This window comes from Dendropsophus ebraccatus, unplaced genomic scaffold, assembly GCF_027789765.1.
Source record: "Dendropsophus ebraccatus isolate aDenEbr1 unplaced genomic scaffold, aDenEbr1.pat pat_scaffold_630_ctg1, whole genome shotgun sequence".
Taxonomy (NCBI): domain Eukaryota; kingdom Metazoa; phylum Chordata; class Amphibia; order Anura; family Hylidae; genus Dendropsophus; species Dendropsophus ebraccatus.
Window position 1 is genome coordinate 1 of NW_027210229.1, and position 26780 is coordinate 26780.

The following is a 26780-nucleotide window of genomic DNA, read 5'->3' on the forward strand; positions in this document are numbered from 1 at the left end:
CAATTCTATGTGATGTGACTGGTTTACATGGCAGCCTGGCATCTGAAGGCCTGTTACGAATACACTGACCACCCGCCCAGTTTTGTAAATACAATGCAGAATTAAAATCTGTGTGCAGAAGTGTGTCCAAGCACTTACTTTTCTCTGTTAGATATGCTTTAGGACAGGGGGGACAAAAGTACAAACTAAGATTTCCATTATGGCTGTCTTCCCTCACTCCCGGACTTTCTTGTAGCTCAGCTTGCCTCAACTGTAGAAGGATTGAAGTAGCTCCGCTTCAACAACAAAGGGAACAGCAAAGTTACTATGTGCGTTGGGTTCGTTGTCTTCTGTCTTGTCATCGAGCGTATCAGCATTCTTGGGCAAGGTGAGAAGTGCCCAGATCGCACTATGGAGACTCTAGCACAGCTGCACCAAACTATTGACCTGGTAGGGCTCTGTGAATCTCTCATATAACATTTTTATGTTTATTATTGTAACAAAACTTACAAAGGATGGTATAAACACCCCAAACCAAAATCAGTGTCTCTCAAATGATTTAAATAGACATTAAATAGTCTGATCTTTGACTGTTAAGTTTAATCTTTTTTTTTTTTTTTTTTTTGTATGTAAAGATGGAGACTGTAAAGCAGAGTGTTCATGGTGGCCAAGAGAAACTGCATCAGCTGTGGCTGGAATGGAGTCGCAAGCAGACTGGAACTGAAACGGTAGTCACAGAACAAGAACAGGTAATGTGAGGGTTACACAGATTACTGCAGTTCGCTACAATTAATGATTCATAGAAACTCTTATCACCCACATGAGGCAGTATTAAGGAACTACAACAGTTTTTTTTGCCACCTGTGCTAGTGCTTTATCTTACACCTGGTTTCGGACAGTCGGCTAGACTTCTGGAGTGTCAGGTGGATTCATTGTTTTTCTGATCCCAACTATCGTGGAACCACAGTCCATCTGCTGAGGGAGGCAGCTGATCTCTCCATAGAAGCTGCGGTCGCAACTACCGCTGCGTCTATGGGGTTAACTGCCCAGGGGGGAGCACGGCTCCCCTCCGGACAGTGGTAGCAGGAGGAGGCTGTGTGACACAGCTTCCTCCCGCTGCCAGATCTCGTATAGGGACAGTGGAGGGAGGCAGGGAAAGCATGACTTCCAGGGATGCAGAATACCACTGCTTTTCATGACGACATATTGGGGGAAGGGGTTAAAAGACCACCCCTAATCCGACTAAAGGCTACTTTTTTGGTGCAGCTTGTGTAGCTGAAGACCCCCATAAAAACATCAGAAGCAGGCCTTACATGTTAAAATTGCTACATGACTGCACTGACAGGGCCATGTTGAAGGAGGGTCCTATAGACAAAAAGGTGCTTTAATAGGGGGGGGGGGGAGAATAGAGGGTATTTATAGACTGCAAGACACAGCCATAAGCCCAGAAGGGCCCCCTCATATTTTGCCACTACCCCCCCCCCCCCCCCCCATAGACAAGTGTTAATCTACTATATTAATAAAACTCTCTTTTATTGGTAGAATACTACGAGTGCATATGTTGCAGGTACTGTGATTTTTAGATTTTACGTATCAAATTCTTTTTTTATTCTACCAATAAAGCGGATTTTTATTAATATAGTAGATTAATGGTGCGTTTACACAGGCAGATTTATCTAACAGATTTTTGAAGCCAAAGCCAGGAACAGACCATAAACTGAATGGGTCATAAAGGAAAGACTGGGCTTTCCCTTTTTTTTTTTTTTTTTTTTTAAATCATTCCTGGCTTTGGTCAGATATGCCTGTGTAAACGCACCATAACCTTTGGTCTATAGGGGGGTAGTGCAAAATAGAGGGGGCCCTTCTGGGCTTATGGCCCTATGGGTCTTGCAGTGCATGTTGAAGGAGGGAGCGCATGAGCAGGACGAGAGGGTGGACAGCGGGAGGAGGTGTGGCTAAGCTGGGAGAAGAGCGTGCCGGTGTCCAGGAACAGCACTCAGTGGACTTGTGGTGCTGTGTGGGGAGCAGCCACTGGGACCCCACCCCCCGTCCCTGGTAATAGGTTCTGAGCCAGTGTCATCCAGAGGACACCAGTCTGTCTTCTGTGGTTGGTCCTGGCTGTCGGCACTGTCAGCACTGGAGCAGTGCTCTGTTGCTGACAGTTATCTATAAATTCTGCAGCATCTATAGGGCTGCTGATAGAGAATTCTCCTCATACAGAGGGAAAATGCTCCCTCTGGTCACATTGCAAATCCCCGTTGGTGAACAGTGTCCCAATAGTAGCCGTGAACTATGATGGCCTCTGGTGTCCTGGCTCACTGGAAGGAAGCGGAGGACAACAGGGAGAGAAGGGAGGGTGGGGAGACAGGGGAGGGTTGTCCTGGCTGCTCAGACTGATGGAGAGAGAAGGGCTGGCAGAATGCATTGCTGTGATCACTCCCCCCTCTTCTCTGCCACTGGCAGCTGGTACCAGTGATATACTTTAATTGTACTTTAATTGTACTTTAATAGAATAGTGTATAGATCCTGGTATCGGTGATAGAATGGTGTACAGAGCTGATACTGTGTTATACTGTAGTCAGTTCCAAGAATAGGGCTGGGCTATACTTCCCGTATGTAGTGATATACAAAAAGTTCATAATAGTCCTGTTTGCTGTATGAATGCTGTCTCATGAAACAAATGACCAAGACATGATTGTGTGCTCTTTCATCATTATATGTATAAATGTATGCTGCATGTGTTCCTGCTTCAATTAGACTTTATTTTTTTTATTTTTTTTAAATCGTAGCCATTGGATTCCCGAGTGTTAGCCATGACCCGGACACTGACCAAGCAACTACAAACTACTTGCTTTACTCTGGTGTCTGGAGCACAAGGCCTTCCAGCTAGCATACAGGACCGTATGCAACAACTACGGCAGTCTGCTCAAGACCTGCATTCGTCTTTTTCCTCTGCTCGTTCGCTTGGAGATATTTCTGCAGGAGTTCTGACACAAAGCAGAGAACAAGCCACCAAAGTCCATGACCATGTGAATGAGCTCTTATCCTATGTAGTTGCAAACACTCCTCTAACATGGCTGGTGGGCCCTTTTGCCCCACAGCTTGTTGAACGTCCAGAAATGCCTGAGGAGCAACCTGAAAAGATGCAATAAGTAAACCTCATGCCCCAAATGTTTGCACTTAATTTTGGAGTTGATATTGTGTATGACTTCTGCAATTTTGCATATCTCACTACTTTGTAACTAAAACTTTGGTAACCTACATCAGCTTTGCAATTACTGTGTACTTCTTATGCCTCAATTTATAAAAATGTGAGCTGCAACTGGTCATCCTGGTTTTATTTAGTGTCTACATTCCTCTCTGTTGTAATACTAGGAAATCTAGATGAAGTACGTACATGGAAGTGACAAATAAGAATCTACGGTATAAATGAAGTGAAGCCCTTTGTTATGCTCTGTCAGCTTGCTTTTGAACAGCATCCAGCTTTTCCAGGCACCTCGAGTGGAACAGCCGAGCGTAAAGCTTTTCACTTCATTAAAGCTTTTCACTTCACTTCTGTAGATTTGCTCATCCCTAATATCAAATGCACAGGTTGAGTGTAACAGCAGCTTAAGCATACATGTCATCAAAGGGGTGTTCCCATCTGAGGTTATCCCCTGGCCACAGGGTAGGCGATAAGCTGAGAACCCCCTCCTGTTCTAACAAATGGACTTGCCCCCAGAGGGTATGATGCATTACCTACACTCCATTCCTGTAGCGCTGCTAAACTTTTCCAGACAGTGGAACCAGTCATAGAATGACATTAAAAAAAATCTATGAAGTGGTAGCATTAAGTCATCCAAGTATACACTTTCATAGCAACACAAGTCATACCTGGATAACTCCTTAAGTGTAAGATGCACATACCTGCAGCCCATTTTAGCCTTTCTGAAAAGGGGCCAGCACTGAATGTGCTACAGCCTCTCTGTAGGGGATTAGATTTTTGAAGGAAGGGCAACATGGTCTTTTACTTGGGCCTCCACTGCCCCACATCTTTATTCATGGTGAGAAAAAAACAAAATTGGATAATGACAATATGAGCCCTTGTCTACTAACTGATCTTACCTGGCTGCATACATGCTTGTTAAATAGCACTCCACACAAACTCCGTCCCAGATATCACGCTGCCTGGGTTTTTCCACACCAACAAGCTCAAGTAAATGAAATTGGAGGTTATGGGAGATAATCGCTCTGTGTAAAAGGACCATCGGCCTGAACATCAATAACAATTTTGGTGTTATAGCATATTTTATGAAAATGTAACAAAGATTTGGGGTTAAACACCAAATACTTAGCAGGTAGCTTGTTAAACACTACAACTACAGGAATGTGCACATTGTTACTTGCAAATTAACCCATAGCCACACTAGGATGTTACTGTACATCAGTATGGCACTGCCAGTATAACAGATTGGGAGCCAATATCCCATTATACTGGATAGCTCTGTTACTATGTGTAGCAGAGGGCCACTGATTTATAACAATGGCCCGAGCACTGTCTGCATGAATTTACCTTAGTGTTTTTGAATCTGCAAATGGACTTGGAAGGGCTTAAGTGTCACCTGGTGGTCCAGTGGGGTCAATACTCTGTGTAGGCTGCAGTGCCTCAGTCGATTGCTGATAATACCGATCACAGAAAGCAATGATCAATGCAAGGAATCTTTATCTTGAGCGAATTTATAGTACTAGTGAAGCTATAGTACTAGTGAAGCTGTCAGCCTTTGAACTATACTGTGCTGCTATACTATGGGTGCCTGGAAAAGCTGGATCCAGTCCTGGGAAACAGCCATTTGCTAAGCCTAATGAAGCACCCCAACCCCCCCCCCCCCCCCAAAAAAAAAAAAAAAAAAATTGCCACCCTGAGACCTACCTTCATCCTCAGTGCCCTGTGCCCACCACCAGGTAGCTATCAGCAGGTTAGATTCGTCTTGTATTTAATGTCTACTTAATTCTTAACCATTAAGATTCTGTGCCTCTGTGTGAAAGAAAAGTTGTGTAGCAGATACAAAATGGGTTTCACAATATAAACATTGAACAGCCACATTTTCACTAACACTGCAGTATGTACAATTGAGGGCTATAATGCACATTTTTGAGTGCTAGTTTGCCCTCTCCTCCTCTGGGTAACACATGGCCTTCTAAATCAAGTCTGGCTCTGTCTAGGCGTGTCACCCAGGAAAGGAGCTATCGGCCCACCTCCAGTGCACCAATTAACCCAGATTGCATATAGCTAAGGGTCCATTTACACAGATTATCTGCCAAGATTTGAAGCCAAAGCCAGGAATGGATATGAAGAGGACAAATCTCAAGCTTTCCTTTATGACCTGATCTCTGTTTAGTCTGTTCCTGGTTTTGGCTTCAAATCTTTGGCAGATAATCTTTCTGTGTAAATGGACCCTAATGCTAAGTTTACACAGAGCGATAATTGGCCCAATCACACGATTAATGATTTCGAAATCATCAAGGCAGCACTGATTGGCTAAAGAGGGGAGCTGGGAATTTCAAACGGCTCCTCTTCAGCCAATCAGTGCTGCCTTGCATTGATTGGCTGAAGAAGGGAGTCGGGAATTTCAAACGGCTCCTCTTCAGCCAATCAGTGCACTGAAGAGGGGAGCCGGGGATGTCGAAGACCTGCTACGCGGAGCAGGTAACGTATGCTCGCGGCGGGGGTGGCGATCGAGCCAGCGCAGGGGGCTGCGGATGAGTCCGGACTATCGCGCGACGACTGTTTACACGGAACGATCGGTGACTTTTTTGCGAACAGCGATTTATGAACATGTTAAAAGATCAACATGAACGATGTTTTGATTGTTCGTCACGTTTACACGTACGATTATCGTTTGAATTTGATCGTTATCGCGAAAATTCGCCCGATAATCGTTCCGTGTAAACGCAGCATAAGTGTTGCTGATCATGGGCAGCGGTTTGAAAAATGAACTGATTTATGCGCTGTCGCTGAACAGGTTGTATAAATATATTTTTTATACCTTTTGTATAGAGAGGTTTTCTATGGGGATTTTTTACTGCTCTGGACAGTTCCTGACATGGACAGAAGTGGCAGCAGAGAGCACTGTGTCAGACTGGAAAGAATACACCACTTACTGCAGAACATACAGCAGCTGATAAGTACTGGAATATAACTTTCTGACACCGGGTGATTTAAAATGGACTAGGGTAACTAAAGGAACTTTCTGTTTTTATAATGTTTTCATTAATGTGACGTGTGAGTGTTCCTTTTTTAGAAAACATTGGGCAGAAATGTTTTTATTAGAAATCTCTCTGAAAGTTTGTTGCTTTACAATGAACATTTTAATGTTTCTAAATAATTATATTAAAGCTAAAGGGCAGGAATTACAGAAGACCTGAGGTATGCTCCAGTGTGCAGTGTCATAGGGAAAAAACCCTGCTGGTGCCTGAAGCCAATCAAATTCCACTCAAAGGGATTCCTTACATGGAAATCTGGCAACAAAATACGGCCATTTCTTATTCTTCAGGGAGGAAGAAGTAACCAGTCAAGGGATGTGATGTGTAGTACTTTTCTATGGAAGAATTATTATATCAGTGGCTCACAAAAAAACAAACAAAAACAAATTAACAGGAAACTATGAGGAGGTTAGAAGTATCTAACCTCCTGACATGTCCTATAGGACATGGGACACAGAGGATGAAAGTAAGGTTCTTATCTTCATCTTTGACACAGTTTCCGAGGTATTAGGAGTTTAATAGTAGTCCTGTACCGAGTGCACCGATCTGCCCCCCGCCGGCACGTCTCTTCTAAGAATATGTGCACACTGCAGAATTTGGGCAGAAATTTGAAGTGGAGTCTCCTGATACTCAGAAGCTCATTCTGCCGTCCATGCACATACCCTAATGAATATCAGCAGAGCCAGGCTGGGGGCAGTAGTCCAGGGACTATCACCCAGTTGGGTCTCCCACCTAGGGCAGGAGGCAGGGTTCAGCTTAGGGCTCACTAGTCCCACACTGATGTGACACTCTGCTTCATTGACAATGTCATATTTATATTAGTTTTTTATGCTTGCTTGCTTGTAAGAGCTAAAATATAAAATATAAGGGCTGCATCACCAACATTGATACATGTGCCGAGGCCAGTGATTGGCTGCAATATTCAGTATTCATTGTATGGTGATGTCATCGCAGCACTTCCACCTGTGAAACTGGTGAGAACTAAGGGGTTGAGTCAGTCTTATGTCTAACTGTCCTTTCGTTTCATGCCCCATGTCATTTTGTAAGAAGGCTGGAGAACCCCTGTTGGCTAAAGCCAGATGTCTCAGCACTAGAGATGAGCAAACTGGGTTCGGGTTCGAGTCCATACGAACCCGATCGTTCGGCATTTGATTAGCGGAGACTGCTGAACTTGGATAAAGCTCTAAGGTTGTCTGGAAAACATGGATACAGCCAATGACTATATCCATGATTTCCACATAGCCTTAGGGCTTTATCCAAGTTCAGCAGCCCCCGCTAATCAAATGCCGAACGATCGGGTTCGCTCATCTCTACTCAGCACACATACTGTCCATACAGTGGCTCCATCTCCTACTGAAAGATAGCAGACCCTTCTTTCAATGTATACACCCATTTTACTTTATAAAAACACCAGTGAATTCCATGCGAGCTGGGCAAACTATTCTTATTCCTGTGCATCCTACTATCTTACTTCCTAACTGGCTCATTGTTTTACATGTACAGGATCCACAGCAGATTTCACACTGCAAGTTCCACAGCGAAATATGCTGCGTTTCTGTGTCCTGTCATTTCCTGCGGCTTTACACACAGTGGATTTTTCATTCTGCTGCGAGTATGTAAAGCCCCTTCCCAATTAACCCAGCTGCCAGGCTATAACATTACCTGCCCACACTCCCACTTGCTTCTCAGCCTCCCTGACATCCCAGCCAATTAGTGGGTGCGTCGGGGCAGTGTCTCTCCATCTCAAAATCATTGCCGACTGAATTTTTAAACAAAAAGTAAATTTAACTAAACATGTCAAGCTTCTTTAACCCCAGGCATTGCTATTGGTGTCATGTCATCTATTAATCATATATGAATAACATGCTCCAACCAAATTATCACCATTTCAGAAAAAAACCCACATCTTCCCTTTAATGGCTGGATTAAATTTTTATGCCAACACTCAATTGCATTCTTTCGTGGTGAGCCTACAAATGCTAAAAACGTCTATTTAAAAATCTCCAGTCTTCCAGTACGTATGAACTGCTGTATGCCCTGCAGGAAGTGGTGTATTTTTTCCAGCCTGACACAGTGCTCTCTGCTGCCACAACTGTCCAGAGCAGTAGCAAATCCCCATAGAAAACATCTGCTCTGAACAGTTCCTGACATAGCAGGAGATGATTTGTGGCTGGGAGAATTCTTCATAATGGCCAGACCAGAGGGAAAAAGACTAGAATAGATGCCCCCTGTGAGTCACTGGATGTAACTTGCACTGTAATCCCTTAAAGATGCGGATCTGATGCTGTGTAAACCAATATAACACATGTTTTATATATTGCATCTAAACCAATGTGGCAGTGGCTATTGTGCTCAGTAGAGGCTAATACCCACCTAGCCCGTTTGCCATTAGTTGAGCAGGTCATCAGGGCGCAGTTTATAAGCCTCAGGGATGGATTCCACAGGAGGGTGTGATCTCATCCATATGGCTCATAGGCTGCAGACCTAAAGTGCCTGCGGGGCATCCAGCCAAATGATCTGGGGCTTAAGCTCCAGATGTCCAGTGCTAGTGACTGGTGGAAGCTGCTGTAACTGCAGAGGGAGGACTATCTCCATATTAACAACTAGGGATGTCCTGAAGACCTGAAGGCTCCTGTAGGTGTAATGCGTCTCTGTGCTTCTACCTGTATTATAAGCTGAGGACAGCTGCAATGCTCGCGGTGGGCGCTAGATGGCGTGTGACTGCCGCTCGGAGCAGGGAAGTACCGTTTCGCTTGTGGGATATTTCTCTTCCCCAGCCAGTCCCCACCCTGTGATTTTAGAGGGAGGGGAGAGAAGCAGGTTAGGAGTCATCTGTCCGGAGCTGTGACATTACAGCAGCGGCAGCAGGAGCCTGTGAGGCGGCCACACTCCGCCTTCACCAAGGACATCACCTCATCCTCCTCGGCGGTTGGGAGAAGAGCCGTGCCCGCAGACAATAGCCGCATCCCCTCCCTGGCCGCAGATGTCATTGTAGCAGCCGTCATCCTCCCATGCAGCATGCCACCATGTAAGCGGCTGTGTGCAGCGGCGCCGCCTGCCAGCATCCCGGGCAGGGTGTGTGGTGACTGGTGCACCATGATGCGGCAGCACTGACAGGCGCCCCCTCCCCGTCTCCACCATGATGGCAGCAGCAGCCAAGGATGCCTGTGACCTGAAGACTGCCCGGCTATGGAGGGACGCGGCTCTGCGCTCCAGGAAACTGCGGAGCAGCCTGCGCCAGCTGACCCTGAGCTGCGGGGAGCACAACAAGCTCATCCTGCCCGAGGACCTGGGCGACGTGGAGGTGCTGAACCTGGGCAACAACTCCCTGGAGGACGTGCCCGAGGGCCTGCGGAGCCTGCTGGCTGCCGGCAACCTGCACGTCCTGATCCTGCGCAGGAACAAGCTGCTCAGCGTCCCCTCCGCCGTCTACGAGCTGGGCCGCCTCACCGAGCTGGACATGAGCCACAACCGGCTGAGCTGCCTGACCGAGGCGGTGGCGCTGCTGAGCCGGCTGAAGAAGCTGTGCCTGAGCCACAACAAGCTGCAGAGCCTGCCCCGGCAGATCGGCTCCCTGCTGCACCTGGAGGAGCTGGACCTCAGCTTCAACCGGCTCAGCCACCTACCTGACACCATGCAGGGGCTGAGCCGCCTCCGAGCCCTGGACCTGGACCACAACCAGCTGGGCAGCTTCCCCCAGCAGATCCTGCAGCTACCTGCCCTGGAGGAGCTGGACTTCTCCGGTAACAAGAGGCTCTGCAGCAGCTGCGGCGGCGGCTCCCTGCCTGATGACATCCGGGCCATGACCCCTCTGAAGATCCTGTGGCTGAGCAGCACAGGCCTCTGCACCTTGCCGGACTCCTTCTGTGAGCTGACCCACCTGGAGAGCCTGATGCTGGACAACAATAACCTGTCCTGCTTACCTGAGGGCTTCGGGGCCTTACAGAAACTGAGGATGATCAACTTGTCCTCCAACTCCTTCCAGGACTTCCCCAGGACGCTGCTGCGGCTCCAGGACATGGAGGAGCTCTACCTGAGCCGCAACAAGTTGACTGTGCTGCCGGGGGGCATTTCCAGCTTGTTCAGGCTAGTCACCTTGTGGCTGGATAACAATAGGATAAGGTACCTGCCAGACACCATTGTGGAGCTCGGCTTGCTGGAGGAGCTGGTATTGCAAGGTAACCAAATAGCAATTCTCCCAGATAACTTTGGGAAGCTGTCCAAAGTCAATATCTGGAAGATCAAAGACAACCCTTTAATTCAGCCTCCCTATGAGGTGTGTATGAAAGGGATCCCTTACATTGCTGCTTATCAGAAAGAACTTGCCCATTCACAGCCTGCAGTCAAGCCCAGGTTAAAGCTGGTGCTCACAGGCCTGAAGGATGCCGGCAAAACTGTACTAAGACATTGCCTGACTGATGGGCAGCAAGCCAGCTACACGCTGGGGAATACAGGCATCGAGGTCACCAACTGGACGGCCGACGCAGAGCGAGGACTAACCTTTATAGTGTATGACCTAGCTGGGGACCAGAGCTATGACATTATCAACCCTTTCTTCCTCTCCCCCGGTGCTTTGTATGTGCTGGCGGTTAATCTAAAGTCCTATGTTTCCAAACAGTTTTATACATCGGTCGGCTATTTTCTCCATTTTATCAGTGCCAAGGTACCACATGCAGTTGTATGCATAGTAGGGACTCACGCCGATTTATGCGAGGAGAGGGACATTGAAGAGAAATGCCTTGATATACACCACCAGATAGCCCTGCAGGAGAAGAAGGATTCCGAGACCTTGCAGAATCTGGCCCAGACTGTGGACGAAGCTCTTAGCCAAGACTATGACATGCGTGCCTCAAACCCTCATGCAGTTTTTATGGAGTTAGTGACAAGAATCTGAGACGGAAGAAAGCCCAGTTCCAATACTTAATGAATAACCGTCTTCAGATCCTCTCCCCTGTCCTCTGTGTGAGCTGCCACAATTTTTCAAACATTAGGCGCTTGAGGGAAAAGCTCCTGTCTGTGGCAGAGCACAGGGAGATTTTTCCAAATCTGCATCGAGTTCTTCCCAAATCCTGGCAAATGCTGGAGGAATTGCACTTTAAACCTCAGGAGCTATGGCTGACGTGGTGGGACTCTGCCCGTCTAGGCCTTCAGGCCGGCCTGACCGAGGACAGACTGCAGAGCGCCCTGTCTTACTTACACGAGAGTGGCAAGCTGCTCTACTTTGAGGACAATGCTACCCTTAAGGAGTACGTTTTTCACAATCTGACAAAGCTGATTGACATTCTGAATGTCTTTTTCCAGAGGGACGCCTCAGTCCTGTTCCAGAAACTTCTGGGTGACAACAGTGTAGACGACTTGAGGGCCGCCCAGTTACATCACTACGTGGAAGGATTTCTACTTCATGGACTACTGCCCACTCACATCATTAAGTTACTTCTTAAGCCACATATCAAAACCCAGCAAGACCTGCAGCTCATACTAGAACTTCTGGAGAAGATGGGGCTCTGTTACTGTATCAATAAACCCAAGTCCAAACCATTGAATGGGGCCACTGCTTGGTACAAGTTCCCATGCTATGTAAAGAATGAGGTGCCCCACGCGGAGGCTTGGATCTATGGTACAAACATATCGGGACAATCTCTTACTGTTGAACAGCTTCAAATAGAATACAGCTTTCCTTTCATATTCCCGCCTGGCTTGTTTGCCCGCTTTAGTGTCCAGATTAACAGTCACATAGTACACCGTTCAGATGGGAAATTTCAGATTTTTGCCTATAGAGGGAAAGTGCCAGTTGTGGTGAGCTTTCGACCCTCAAAAGGAGCCTTACAGTCAGACATTTTGTCTATTGCCAGTCATGCCTCACTGCCTAATATATGGACTGCATGGCAGGCAATAACACCATTGCTAGAAGAACTGAATGCACTATTACAAGAATGGCCAGGCCTATACTACACAGTACACGTTCTGTGCTCCAAGTGCCTTAAGAGGGGATCACCAAATCCACACACCTTCCCAGGTAAGATTTGGTTTGTCATTTGGAAGCCTTCCTTTATATTGTTTACTTCTTTGTTACTTGTGTATATTACAGCTTGTATATGAACACTAGAGATAAGCCATCTTTCCAAAATTTTGGTATGGCAGGTTTGTCAAACTTTGATGTTAAAGTGACTGTACCACCAGGCCCAGTCTGAAGCACTGGAGCCAGGCCGACCCACCCTTAGTAGGAGGATACCCTAGCCCCTCTATGATAGGGTTCCATTGATTCTAATGGAGTGACGTCATGGTGGGGCTGGGGTTTCCTCCCACTAAGGGTGGCTCGCCCCGCCTCCAGTGCTTCAGCCTGGGCCTGGTGGTACAGTCACTTTAAATCTGGGATTGTCTGAACCTTAAATGAACTTCACTTAAACAGGTTAATGATTGCAGACGTTTAGCTGTTTTAGTGCAGTTCACAAAGTCCACTCATCTATACTTACCTGTCCTGTCCTTATTCCCCTGGTGTCCTCTTTCTCCTGTGTCACCAACAGCTGCCAAAATCCCGCTCAGCCAATCACTGATTGGGATGGGATAGCACTGCAGCCAGTGGTTGGCTGAGAGGGTTGAAACAAGAGTGACAGCCTGCTCAGCCAATCACTGGAGGGGGCACCAGTGAAGGAGGACACCAGGGAAGCACAGACAGGTGAGCATACCTGTGCTTTTGTTTTCTTGTTTTTTGTTTCTTTATGAACTAGTTCTGAACTTTGCAAAAAGTTCAGTTTGGTACCGAACCAAACTTTTTTTTTTTGCAAAGTTCGGAACGAATCTTGGTTCGGAATATTCAGTTTGCTTTTTTCTAAAGAACACCTTATTCTTGGAATGTTTTAGGCCTTGTTCACATCATGATTTGGCTATCTGTTGCACATTTACATCAGCACACTATCCATATCGTCTGTTGCAGTTAGCTGGTCGTTATATTCGTATCATTTCCAGCACATACACATGGGGGGAGATTTATCAAACATGGTGTAAAGTGAAACTGGCTCAGTTGCCCCTAGCAACCAATCAGATTCCACCTTTCAATTTCCAAAGAGTCTGTGAGGAATGAATGGTGGAATCTGATTGGTTGCTAGGGGCACTGAGCCAGTTTCACTTTACACTTTTACTGTTGGATAAATCTCCCCCATGGCGTTCTGCGCTTTTGAGTCTGGTGAAAACAGGTGTACATGTGGAAAATGATCAGCTGACTACGTTTGGGCCATTGAAGTATATGAGGCCTGTAGCTCTTGATGCACTTGTATGTCAGCAAACAATTTGGACAGGATGTAAACTTGCAGCGGATGGTTAAATCGTGGTGTAAACCCTCCCTGAGATGAATATATATAAATATAGATAGATAGATAAATAGTGGAAGATTAAATATTAAATGAATAAATAACTTTGCTGTTCTGTTAGAAATACAATGGTTTATCTATGAATGCCGGCAGCAATGTTAACAGTAGAGATTTTCTTTTGGTGTTGATCACATAGGAGATACAAGGAGTAAATGTTTCTCTTTCTGTGGACATCGCTATGGCAACCAGAGTGTAAATATCTAATATTTATATTACTGGTTGCACCAACATGAGATCCAGAGCTCAGTTATATCCCTTTAATGTCAAGAATCGGCAGCTTTACGTTCATTGTTGTATAATAGATACAAGAAGATAGTCCCCAAGTAGTGGGGGTGGGTGTCTGACGTATGCATTTGTATGCACAGCCCTATACATCAAACTCTGGTGGTAGCTTATCTCTCCTAGAGCAAAGGGGTTGGGAGCTGAAAATCTATCATGCACAGAATCATCTGTTGGTGGGGATGCCCCCATACACCTTTTTCTGAGAGACGCAGGTGTCACCTATGATTAGTATGAAGCACTGTGTATAGGGGCCTTTACAATGACCAACTTATTCTATTGAGGTGAGTGGCATGCAGATAGCCAATGGTGGTGATTGTGAATGTGTGGTACCAGCTTGTCATCTCAGTGTAAGTAACATTACCTCCATGTTATTCATCAGCACGGCACCTTCTGTACCAGCTGTAATATTATTGGGTTAAATACAGCAGGAAATCCTGGATTTTCTTTGTACCATCGTTTGTGATACACAATAATATACAGTTCTGGGTATAGATCTGGGTCTGTTCATCCCATTGTACTTAGTAGTGAATTTCAGGAACAGCTGCAGCGTGTCATCACCAGGACATTTTCCGGTTTCTTTTGAGGTCATCGACACTAAGATGTTTTCTTACAAAATATTTTTGATGAAAACTTTTGTTACTCCGGCCTATAATTAGAAGGTGACTACGTCCTGCCGTTCTGAATCATGTGATCTATGTCAGCGACTATGTAATAGCCTCATCCCAAATAACGGGATGGAGAACAGAGCAAAAATATGATATAAAAACTAACAGGTAACAATACAAATCTACTTTTGTTTATTAGTCTTTTAGGCTGGGTTTACAAACTTTTCTTGCATTTATACAGCAATTTTCCTGTTATTTATCCGAAAACTGCATAAATAAATTACGGCAGCAAAAAACGCAGCAAATCTCCATGTGTGAACCCAGCTTTAGAGGGGTATTTCCATCTGTAGAATAGGGGATAACATGCTGATCACTGGGGATAGACAGGGGAAGGGGTGTATGGTGCAGCGTCAGGAGCTGAACTCTATACACAGCTGGTGCATGCAGACACCTGCTGCTAATGATCCTGCTAGTGTCAATCATTTAAACCATTTAAATGCTGCAACCAATAGTGAATGCAACATTTCAATGTCTAATGCTATGTTTATACGGAGCGATAATTCGCCCAATCGATCGTTTAACGATTTTGAAGCAACGATTTGGTTTTTATAACAATGAGCGTTTAGATGAATAGATCGTTAGAAAAATCATTTGAAAATTCGTAAGAAAAATCGTTATTGTGATCGCTTTAAGATCGCTTAAGCCCATCTTTTGCATAGGGTAAATCGGTGAAAGACTGTTTACACAAAGCGATATGCGAATTTTCAGTGAACGACGATTTAAAAACATATTGAAACATCAAAACGAACGATTTCTCGCTCGTCGTTTGATCGTTTGCTGTGTTTACACGGTACGATTATTGCTCAAATGCGATCGTTTATGTGAAAATTCGAACGATAATCGTTCCGTGTAAACACAGCATAATGCTGCATTTACACAGAAAGATTATCGAATTTTCCCATAAACTATCGCATTTGAGCGATAATCGTACTGTGTAAACACAGCAAACGATCAAACGACGAGCGAGAAATCGTTCATTTTGATCTTTCAACATGTTCTTAAATTGTCATTTAAGAACGGATGAAAGAATCCGCCCATGCATAGAATGGAGTCTATGACACGAGCGGAGACGCGTGCGCCTGCTGCAGTCTGCGAGCGGCCGCGAGCTGAAAATTCCGTGACGGAGTTTCCGTCACAATTAGAAGCTCAGTGTGCACATACCCTTCCATTAAAATGAATGGAACTGAATTGTAATACTTTACACAACCTAGGGTGGTGCTGTGTTTGCAAGAAAGTAGCCGTGCTTTTTGTAATCCTGGATAATCCATTTAAAAGGGCTTTAATGACCTTTATTTGAGAAGTTAACTTTTGACGTGACCAGAGCATAGACATAATTCTTTGTCGCTAAGTAAAGAAGACTGTGAGCGCCATAGATCCATAGATACGAGAACATAACTGTACTGCAGAGCTTAAGAACCTCTTTCTTACACGGATGATTTACTGCACAGCTCAAGACTAAACATTTCCTCTCTCTGGCACTAGGCCTTAGAGATTCTTTGAATAACTTGGTGTTGGATTAAAGTCAGCGTCGGTCTGCTCACCACAGCAAAGCATACTGTGGGTCTGTCATGTTGTGTGTATATACTTACATATATAGGCAATGTGTGATCCCTATTTATGGCCACTCTTGTATAACTATTTCATCTGTCTCCTTTTTTTTTATTACTACGTATTACTTTTATTTTTTTGTTGTTTACATCAATAAAAGTAGCGAATTTACAGTAATAACAACGAAGGGCTTAAAGGGGAACTACAGGTGGAGTGGGGAAAAATTAACCTTCTTCAGAAGATGATATCATTACTTACCTGTCTATCCCAGTTTTGAAACGACCAAAAATCCATTTGTTGTGGGGGGGTTTGTTCTGTATTGTGTGGTTGTACTTCCTGGTTAAAGGAGAAGTCCGGCCAAAATAAATTTTTGATATGTTGTTACTTATACAAATTTCTAATGTACATTAATTATGGGAAATGCACATATAGGGCTATTTCCCTTAATTTAGTAGATCAGGAAGTGTTAGAATTCTCTCAGATCCAGTGACGTCACGACGAAAGGTGTAATTCCTATGGAGTGTCCAGCAGGGGGCGCTCTCTATATAGAAGTCTATGGGACTTTATTGTTTCTATGGATTTCTATGTAATGTAATGTAATGTAGTGTAGTGTACAGTGCTTTATTAAATGAATACATCTATGGAATACTTTGGTGAGCAAGTGTCCCTGCTCCCCAAAGTATTGCATAAATGTATTCATTCAATACATTAGGATATCACAGTAAGCCCGCCGATCCGCCGCATTCCCACTGATCCGCCGCATATACACTGAACTACAGCTCCCATCATCTGCTTATAGTATAGCTGTAGCTGGGTAATGGATATCACTTGCCTGCGATGCCACTGCTTTTGCCGCCGGGCGCAGGGGGGAGCCGCTCAGTACACAGGAGCGCTCCCCCCTCCTCCTCCTCCCGGGAACCTTCCCCCTATAGCACTGCTGACTCCCCGCCTGGCCGCCACTCTCCGCTTTCATATACCGGCTCCCGATGCATCAGTGCGGACACCAGGAAGCATCGGGAGCCGGTATATGAGAGAGGAGAGCGGCGGCCAGGTGGAGTTTTCCTTATGTGGAGTTCACCTTTAATTATCTCTGCAATTCACTCATCAGCTGGCTGTCTTCTAACTCAATGATGCTCCATGCCGCCCCTCCTCGGGTGCTGGGAAAAGCTGGATCCAGTCCTGGGAAACTGGGAAAAGTTTCCCAGGACTTGACTCTTCCCGGGCTTTTCCTAGCACCCAGGGAGGAGCGGTGCGGAGCGGCATTAAATTTTCGCGCTGCTGTACTGACACAGCATAATGATACATGATGCTGGGAGTTCTGATAATCCGTTCCGTTGCACACCATACCTACTTACGGAACATGTACATAAGGCCTTAGCCTTTTCCTTTGACCATGTGAAATGTAAGGAGGGTATGATAGTAAGCTTAGGTACATGTGACTAGTTATGGCAGCCTGTAAGACTAATTCATAGACAAACCTGTCGTTATGCAGCTATTTGTCATAGCCGAGACACGCAGTGTTAACCTTGTAGAGTTGTTTGTTATAGGCATTGTCTTGTGGCCACAGGGTACAAGTATGTGTGCACAGCACTTTGTACTTGTGATGATACTGAAAGTTCTCGGCTCAATAGACTTTTTTGGCTTCACTAGTAGAGCACAAAGGAATTCCTGCTGTTTATTCTTTGGAAACGCTTCCAGGAGGAAGCTTAAAGTGAACCTGCCACTCCGAATGAATGTAACAGGGAGCAGAGCATACGTTCTATAGAAAGGACTGTTACTCATTTACCATTGATAAAACTTGTATAATCGGGTTCACTTTTTAAAACAATACCTATGTTGTTGTCCTTTGTGAACGTCGCTTTACTCTCATGCAGATATAACTGTGCGCATTATGGTCAGTCTGTGATACATGTCATATATCGTGGTGTATTCTACCTTAAACTCAGGATTAAAGCTGTACTCAAATTAACTGGTGTCCGAAAGTTATACAAATTTACTTCTATTTAAAAAATGTCAGTCTTCCAGTACTTGTCAGCTGCTGTATGTTCTGACAGTTCCTGATATGGACAGAGATGGCACCAGAGGAACTGTGTCAGACTGGAAAGAATACACCACTTCCTGTAGGACATACAGCAGCTGGCAAGTACTGGAAGACTGGAAATTTTTGAATAGAAGTAAATTTGTATAACCTACAGACACTTTCCTAGACCTGATAAGTACTGGAAGAGTACAGATTTTTAAATAAATGTAAATTACAAATCTTTATAGCTTTCTGACACCAGTTGATTTGAAAGAAAAAAATAGAATTGAAATATATATACTGTATGAAATCTTGACACTGCACGCCTCCATGGGAATGAGATACTGCATAATTACAGATCTCTGTCACGCGGATCACAAATATAGTCATATGCAATAGCTTTTATGGTGTACAGTGACTGCATGACCTGTGGCTAAGGCTACTTTGTATTTTACCATTGTTAACCTACAAACTGGGCATGTTGATGCATAGAGAAGACTACTTAGCTAAAGAATATAATGGAGAGGACTACTTAGTTTAAGAATATAATAGAGAGGACTGCTTAGCTGAAGAATTTAACGGAGAGGACTGCTTAGACTACTTCTTTTGTGGGCTTATAGCAAAAGAATACAAGAACATCGAAAGATAAAATTTGCAGATATAGAATCAGCATTGTATACCCAATGATTTATAATCTACTGATAACTTTTAGCGGGTGTTTTGGAGGTGACAGAGTCTCTTTAAGCCTAAGTGACAATTGTTGACAAATTGACAAAAAGTTGTATGTTAGGTGTTGAGGTAGATGTTTTTTTAATCGTGGCCTAAATTTGACAGCTTAGGCTGTGTTCACACAGTGCGTTTACTTTTAATCTTTTTTTTTTTTCTGAAATCATTGCAAAAATGATACAGTTTTAGGCTCTGTTTACACTGCGTATGATTCCGTCTGTAGTGCGAACCGCGAATATACGCACGTAGTTTTGAGGTTGATGCGTTCGCTTGAAAGTATACGATATACGCCCGCACAATGCACACTACGTATGAGCTTACGGCCGGATCGTATACGGCGCCGTGAAAAATGAACAAGACCATTGTTTGAGGACGGAAATGTTGAAACTCACGGCCTTGGATTTCCATGCGGTCCCGTACAAAAGTACTTATTTCAGCCAAATTGAACTTGATTTTTCGATCCAAAAGGTTCTGTGTGGTTGACGGGGCTGGGCGAAGATTTCCAAGTAAATGACCTGCCTCAGATCGCTTCGAATCAAGCTAGGGAAGCATAACTGTACTAAGGGTGGCATTTATTAAGTCCGGCGTTTTTTAAAAACGCCGGACTTATAAATGCCCCCGCAGTTCCGGCGCTATGGAGATTTATGTAGAGGCGGACTGCCTCTACATAAATCCCGTACGCGCCGGTGCGCACCGCCGAAAACCTACGCCAGCTGAGGACTGGAGTAGGTTTTCGGCGTACATTTGGGCGGAACGGATGGTAAATCGCGCGGACTCTGAGTCTGCGCCCTCCGTTCCACCCACTACACGCCCCCTTTCTGCCCCCTGGCGTACTCGGCGGAAAGTGCCGATTTGCGAATATTTTATTCGCAAATCGGCCATTTGCGAATAAAAAAATACGCAAATCGGCACTTTCCGCCGAAAATCATCCGTTCGCCGGATGATACATGTGGCCCTAAGTGTACATAACTGTGTAGTTTCAGCCGCACATGTACGGCGGCGTACGAACTACGGACAGAATCATATGCAGTGTGAACATAGCCTTACAGTGATTATGCACATTCTGACAAAAACATAGGACAAACGTGGCAAAACTGCACTACGTGGACATAGCCTTAGTATTTGACTAGATGTATCAATGTTATCAAAGGAATTCATGTTATAGAAGTTTTTTGCTTCTTTTGTCTAACTTTATGCCATTTCTCACTTTAGACTAGTTCTTTTTTTCATCAAAACTTTGACGCGCCATACCTTTTCTTTTTTTTTTACCAGAGAGGCACAAAACTTGTTTCAGGTAGCATATTAGGATAAGCTGTTATGTGTACACAACAGTTGTCCGAATGTACTGCATAGCAGCTCGGACAAGCTCTAGAACCCGGGCGAGTAACACTGGCTCTTTAATTGTACACGCCCCTAATCAGGAGCGCATATAGTCAATAGCAGCAGTGCCATTGGCTCCTGACCCTGTCAGTCACTCTTTTGGCCATAGGCAGCATTATACCTCCATCTACAAAAAGTGCTACTTCACCCAGCGTTGCAGAACATGCAGCGCTATAAGATCAAAGAGGAGGACACTGCTGCTGAGTATGATTTTTTTTTTTTTTTTTTGCTTCTCTGTTTTTACAGCTAGGAAACACTGATGGTTACCTAAAGCCTCCTGAACGGCTTCCTGATCAGTGTTTCCTGACTCTGAAAACTACCACGGACGTGTTAAGGGGCCTAACTGGTGCATTTTACTCTTTACCTTGAATAAATACCGGCTATGAAACATTTGCCTTAGTAAATTTACTCCAAAAACATCACAAAGTAGACTTCTGCAGTTCAGTCTGGTGTGTCATTATATACACTGGGGAAGGAATGTAGTGGAGTGACTATATGTTGCACATGTATTTTCATCTTTGACACAGGGCTGACATGGAAATAATAGTGTTCCATGTCCAGTGGGCAGATTAGTGTGTCACACAGACATACGTTACCCTTTGCTTCAATTGTAATTTTCCATGCAAACAAGCCTAACCTTTTCTTATACACCTGTTTTATGTGCAGGTTCAAAGAGGCTAGGTGTGACACAGGAGTGTATATTGTAGCTAGGAGGGAATAGTGCTTCATTTATTAAACCTGTAAGGCTCCCACATTGCTGTCACCGGATGTGGCTAAAACCAGGGCCGTCTTAACAGCATTATGGGCCCTTGGGCAGAGGTGCGAATTGGGCCCCCCCCCCAACCGCCGCCATCAAATCCCCCACATCTTTGCATATAGTGCCACACATAGTAGCCAATGCCCACATATAGTGCCCCCCATAGTAGCCAATCACCCCATATAGTGCCCCCCATAGTAGCCATTCCCACCATATAGTGTCCCCCATAGTAGCCAGTGCCCCCCATAGTAGCCAGTGCCCCCCATAGTAGCCAGTGCCCCCATAGTAGCCAGTGCCCCCCATAGTAGCCAGTGCCCCCATAGTAGCCAGTGCCCCCCATAGTAGCCAGTGCCGCCAAAACAACAAACCAGTTACTCACCTGTCCGGAGGCCCCAGCAGCTCCTCTCCCCTCAGCGCGCACTCCCGACATCCTCCGGGGCGGGCAGCTGGGTACAGAGAGACTGTGCCGGAAGTGTCCTGCAGCCTCCATCATGAATGATAGAGGCTGCCGACACATCCGGGACACATGCAGCGTCTCTGTACCCCGCTGCCTGTTCCCGGAGAATAACGGGAGCGCGCTGCCGGGAGATATCAGCTGCTGGGGCTGGCGGATGGGTGAGTTCCGGGACCGCCCGCCCAGCCCGCCCCTTCTATCGCCGCTTAGCTGAGCCGATCAGCTCAGCTGAGCGGCGATAAAAGGGGTGGGCGGAGTAGGTCGCTCAGCGCCGCTCACTATGCATATGCATAGTGAGTGGCAATAGAGGGGGCGGGACGGCTTCCTTGCGGTGCTCGGCATTGCTTGGGAGCCGTCTTCGCTTTATAGGACGCACTTAGTTTTATAAGTGCGTCTTATAAAGCGAAAAATACAGGTCACAGAGGGCAGGGGCCCCCTAGGACGCAAGGGCCCGCGGGCAGCCAACTACCATGCCCAATGGGTAAGACGGCCCTGGCTAAAACCCATGTCCCCATGCGCTTCACCAGTAGTTCTGCGATTTTGCCGGGTTTGATCAGCAACATTGTGCAGCCATTGGAAAGTGGAAGATTTCACATGCATGCATGTGGGAACATGGCCTATGATATAATGCATATTGAACAAAAAATGGGCAGCACTCCATTACCACTGTTCACACTATGCAGATGCACACTGCTGTGTCAAAAACTGGGCTTGCATCGGATAAATGCGCATGCAAGGCCCTACTAATCTCTATTTTAAAGATCCACAGGAGATGATAATGCACATTGATGTCACAACTAGAGATGAGAGCAGCTTGAGCATGCTCAATTGTTCAGCATTTGAATACAAGAGGCTGAAGAAGTTGGATGCTAACAATTAAAAAAAAATTATAACTTGTGAACATGTGAGATTTGGTAAAACTAGCACCCCTGTGTCACATCCTGATACTGTACTTGGTAGGAAGCCCTCTCATTTTAACCCTCTCATACCTCATGAGCTTTGCTGGTGATCAGATGCCTTCCGGCTCTCCTCTGGTGCCTGTTCGTTTAGAACTGCGGAGATCCTCCTGTGGAAGCGGGCAGGTCAGTCCTATCTCCTCTCCCTGCTGCTGGAGGACTGAGTGTGAGTGAGGCTGGGAAGCCCTCCTACTCCAGTATTTGGGTGTAACCCAAGTAGTGAGTGCCACGTCTGGACATCTGCCACTGCCATCCATATTTCGCCGCTCATCTTTCCTACATATGGCGCTGGATAGTGTATAATTGCTGCTTCCCTCTGACCCCTGAATTAACCCCTTTACCAATAGCTGCTCCAGGAAACCAGCACTAGTACCAGCACCAGCAGGTTTGCAGTCACCCACGTAGTTTGTGGTGGGAGCCACCTCGGTAGTGTGTGGTGAGCGGTTTAGTTAATTAACCCCTTCTTTACTGATACAATGTTCTTTATTGATACAGAACACATTATCTACTTTATTTTTGGGTTGTGGAACAAATCGTCTATGTTTCTATCTCTATTTTATATACCAGTGATTTGGATTACAAGCACATTCCCGGAATGTATTATACTCGTAATCCAAGGTTTTACTGTATATTGACAGGCAGCAGGCGGCTGTCCCAGTCAGGCTCGGACTGGGCCACCGGGGGGCCGGGGAAATCCCAGTGGGCCCCGAGCTGGAGTGGGCCCCCTGCTCCTAGGGGTCGGGGGCCGCACCTCCCTTTTTAACTGGAAGCGATTGCAACAATCGCTTCCAGTTAAATGTAAGCAGTGTTCTGATTGTCAATCACTCTTGTGACCGCAAGCAGAGATTTGCTTGCGATCACAAGAGTGTCGCAAGCTCCGTTGCGAAGTCCCGGCAGCGCCATCACTGACCTCAGTGTGCGCGGCGGCGGCTAGGACTTCCGGTTCATGGAGCGCATACCGGAAGTTCCAGCCACCGCGGTGCACACTGAGCTCAGTGATGGCGCTGCCGAGACTTCGCAACGAAGCTGCTCATCTGTCAGAGAAGAGGAGGCCAGCAACCGACGGGGGAGTGTGTGGTTAGGTGAGTTGTCTTGTATTTTATTTTTTTTTATCAGAGGGGGATATATACAGGGGGAGGACAACATAGGGGGGCTATATACAGGGGGAGGACAACATAAGGGGGGCTATATACAGGGGGAGGACAACATAAGGTGGGCTATATACAGGGGGAGGACAACATAAGGGGGGGCTGTATACAGGTGGAGGACAACATAAGGGGGGCTATATACAGGGGGAGGACAACATAAGGGGGGCTATATACAGGGAGAGGACAACATAAGGGGGGCTGTATACAGGGAGAGGACAACATAAGGGGGGCTATATACAGGGGAGAACAACATAAGGGGGGCTGTATACAGGGAAAGGACAACATAAGGGGGGCTATATACAGGGGGAGGACAACATAAGGGGGGGCTGTATACAGGGGGAGGACAACATAAGGGGGGCTGTATACAGGAGGAGGACAACATAAGGGGGGCTATATACAGGGGGAGGACAACATAAGGGGGGGCTGTATACAGGGAAGGACAACATAAGGGGGGCTATATACAGGGGGAGGACAACATAAGGGTGGCTATATACAGGGGGGAGGACAACATAAGGGGGGCTGTATACAGGGGGAGGACAACATAAGGGGGGCTATATACAGGGGGAGGACAACATAAGGGGGGGGCTGTATACAGGGGGAGGACAACATAAGGGGGGCTGTATACAGGAGGAGGACAACATAAGGGGGGCTATATACAGGGGGAGGACAACATAAGGGGGGCTGTATACAGGGGGAGGACAACATAAGGGGGGCTATATACAGGGGGAGGACAACATAAGGGGGGCTGTATACAGGGAAGGACAACATAAGGGGGCTGTATACAGGGGGAGGACAACAAGGGGTTATATACAGGGGAAGGAAAACATAAGGGGGCTATATGGGGCAAGGACAACATAAGGGGGGCTATATACAGGGGGAGGACAACATAAGGGGGGCTATATACAGGGGGAGGACAACATAAGGGGGGCTGTATACAGGGAAGGACAACATAAGGGGGGCTGTATACAGGGGGAGGACAACATAAGGGGTTATATACAGGGGAAGGAAAACATAAGGGGGCTATATGGGGCAAGGACAACATAAGGGGGGCTGTATACAGGGGGAGGACAACATAAGGGGGGCTGTATACAGGGAAGGACAACATAAGGGGGGCTATATACAGGGGGAGGACAACATAAGGGGGGCTATATACAGGGGGAGGACAACATAAGGGGGCTGTATACAGGGGGAGGACAACATAAGGGGGGCTGTATACAGGGGAGGACAACATAAGGGGGGCTATATACAGGGGGAGGACAACATAAGGGGGGCTGTATACAGGGAAGGACAACATAAGGGGGTTGTATACAGGGGGAGGACAAAAAGGGGTTATATACAGGGGAAGGAAAACATAAGGGGGCTATATGGGGCAAGGACAACATAAGGGGGGCTATATACAGGGGGAGGACAACATAAGGGGGGCTGTATACAGGGAAGGACAACATAAGGGGGGCTATATACAGGGGGAGGACAACATAAGGAGGCAATATACAGGGGGAGGACAACATAAGGGGGCTATATACAGGGGGAGGACAACATAAGGGGGCTATATACAGGGGGAGGACAACATAAGGGGGGCTGTATACAGGGGGAGGACAACATAAGGGGGGGCTGTATACAGGGGGAGGACAACATAAGGGGGGCTGTATACAGGGGGAGGACAACAAGGGGTTATATACAGGGGAAGGAAAACATAACGGGGCTATATGAGGCAAGGACAACATAAGGGGGCTATATGGGGGAATAGACAACATAAGGGGCTATATGGGGGTAGGGATGGACAACATAAGGGGGCTATCTATATTGAAGGATGGATAACACAAGCGGGCCAGTTATAAGGGGGATAACACATGGAGCCATCTATAAGGGACACTGGATGGGGGCAATTTATAAGGAGGACAACACTGAGGAGGCATCTATAAAGGGCACTACACAGAGGGGGACAACAATGGGCGGCATCTATAAGGGTAACTATACTGGGTGCGGTGTGTATACAATAGGGCATGCACAGAGGGGGGCATCTACTTTAGTGGACTACACAGAGGGGTCATCTATAAGGGGACTACACAGAGTGGGCCATATACTATAGGGCAGGAATAGGGAACCTTGGCTCTCCAGCTGTTGCAAAACTATAGCTTTAGCTGTGGCTGTCCAGGAATGATGGGAGTTGTAGTTTTGCAACAGGTGGAGAGCCGAGGTTCCCTACCCCTGATATAGGGAATGCACAGAGGTTGTCATCTACTGTAAGGGGGATTACACAGAGGGGGATCTCTACTATAGTAGAAGCACACAGGGCCATCTATATGGAGGACTGAACAAGGGGCCATCTACAAGGTGTCTACACATTATACACACACATACTCACACATACACACACACACACACACGCTACAAATAGTCAGGGCTAACCACTGAGAGAAGGTGTAAAGGTGCCAATACACATGTGCAGTGTGTATAGAGATGAGGATGGTGCCAGTGTGAGGAGCCTAATATATTTCTCTGGCAGATTCTGTGGATTTGTGGCTCGGAGAAGTTCTCATAATGGCCCAGACGTCCCCTGTGAGTCGCTAAATCTGTGTGCACTGTAATCTATATGGTGTATAGAGCCTGTGTAGAGCTGGGGCTACCTCTATATGATTGTATGAGGGGATATTGATCTTTGTTCAGAGGATTTTATTCAGTAGCAGCGGTGGTGTTAGTCAGTATGTGGTGGTGTTAGTCAGGTGGTGTTAGTCAGTATGTGGTGGTATTATTTGTTACTTGTAATCTGGTGCGGTGTTCATTGGTCTTAGTATACCAGATTTGGTCAGTAACAATATGGTAGCAATGGTTGTGGTGTGGCGGTAATATTCCCCCCTTGTATACTGGTAATATTTGTCATAGTATACAGGATTTGGTAAGTAACAGTATAGCGGTAATATGTATGGTGATAATATTTCCCTCCTGTATGCTGGTTTATTGGTAATATAGGTCTTGATATACAGGATTTGGTCAGTTACTGTATAGCGGTAATATGTGTGGGGATATTTGCTCTTTGTATACTGGTGTTATTAGTAGCTGTATGACTTGTATCTAAGTATACAGTGTTATCATGCAAAAAAAATTGTCTTATAGCCCAATTACACCGGCCAATAATTGGTAACAAGTGCTCCTAGGAAGTCTATTCAGCCGATGATCGGCCCATGTAAAAGTGCCAGAGATCTGCTGACATGCCAGCAAATGCCCCATAGTCGGCTGATTTGATCTTTTGTGCGG

At 46.1% G+C, this 26780-nt stretch overlaps 2 protein-coding genes across 2 annotated transcripts in view; both read left to right on the forward strand.

Annotated features, from left to right (window-relative positions):
- The first annotated feature begins 306 nt into the window (after positions 1 to 306).
- On the forward strand, positions 307 to 3306 carry LOC138778111 (perilipin-3-like). Its single transcript, XM_069956367.1, has 3 exons — positions 307 to 429; positions 615 to 728; positions 2769 to 3306. The coding sequence occupies exons 1-3, from the start codon at positions 307 to 309 to the stop codon at positions 3129 to 3131; spliced, it is 600 nt and encodes a 199-aa protein (XP_069812468.1). The 3' UTR covers positions 3132 to 3306.
- A 5633-nt stretch (positions 3307 to 8939) lies between these two features.
- Positions 8940 to 26780, forward strand: part of LOC138778112 (malignant fibrous histiocytoma-amplified sequence 1 homolog) — a 53606-nt gene continuing 35765 nt past the window's right edge. Inside the window, 2 exon segments of the mRNA XM_069956368.1 lie at positions 8940 to 11084; positions 11087 to 12238. Of these exon segments, the coding sequence (XP_069812469.1) occupies positions 9362 to 11084; positions 11087 to 12238 (2875 nt within the window). The 5' untranslated portion in view covers positions 8940 to 9361.

Bases quoted from the DNA above. Each gene is read 5' to 3' on its own strand.
- LOC138778111 (XM_069956367.1), top strand. From the start codon at position 307: ATGTGCGTTGGGTTCGTTGTCTTCTGTCTTGTCATCGAGCGTATCAGC. The intron at 430-614 runs GTAGGGCTCTGT...TTGTATGTAAAG, and splicing joins TGCACCAAACTATTGACCTG to ATGGAGACTGTAAAGCAGAG. The intron at 729-2,768 runs GTAATGTGAGGG...TTTAAATCGTAG, and splicing joins TAGTCACAGAACAAGAACAG to CCATTGGATTCCCGAGTGTT.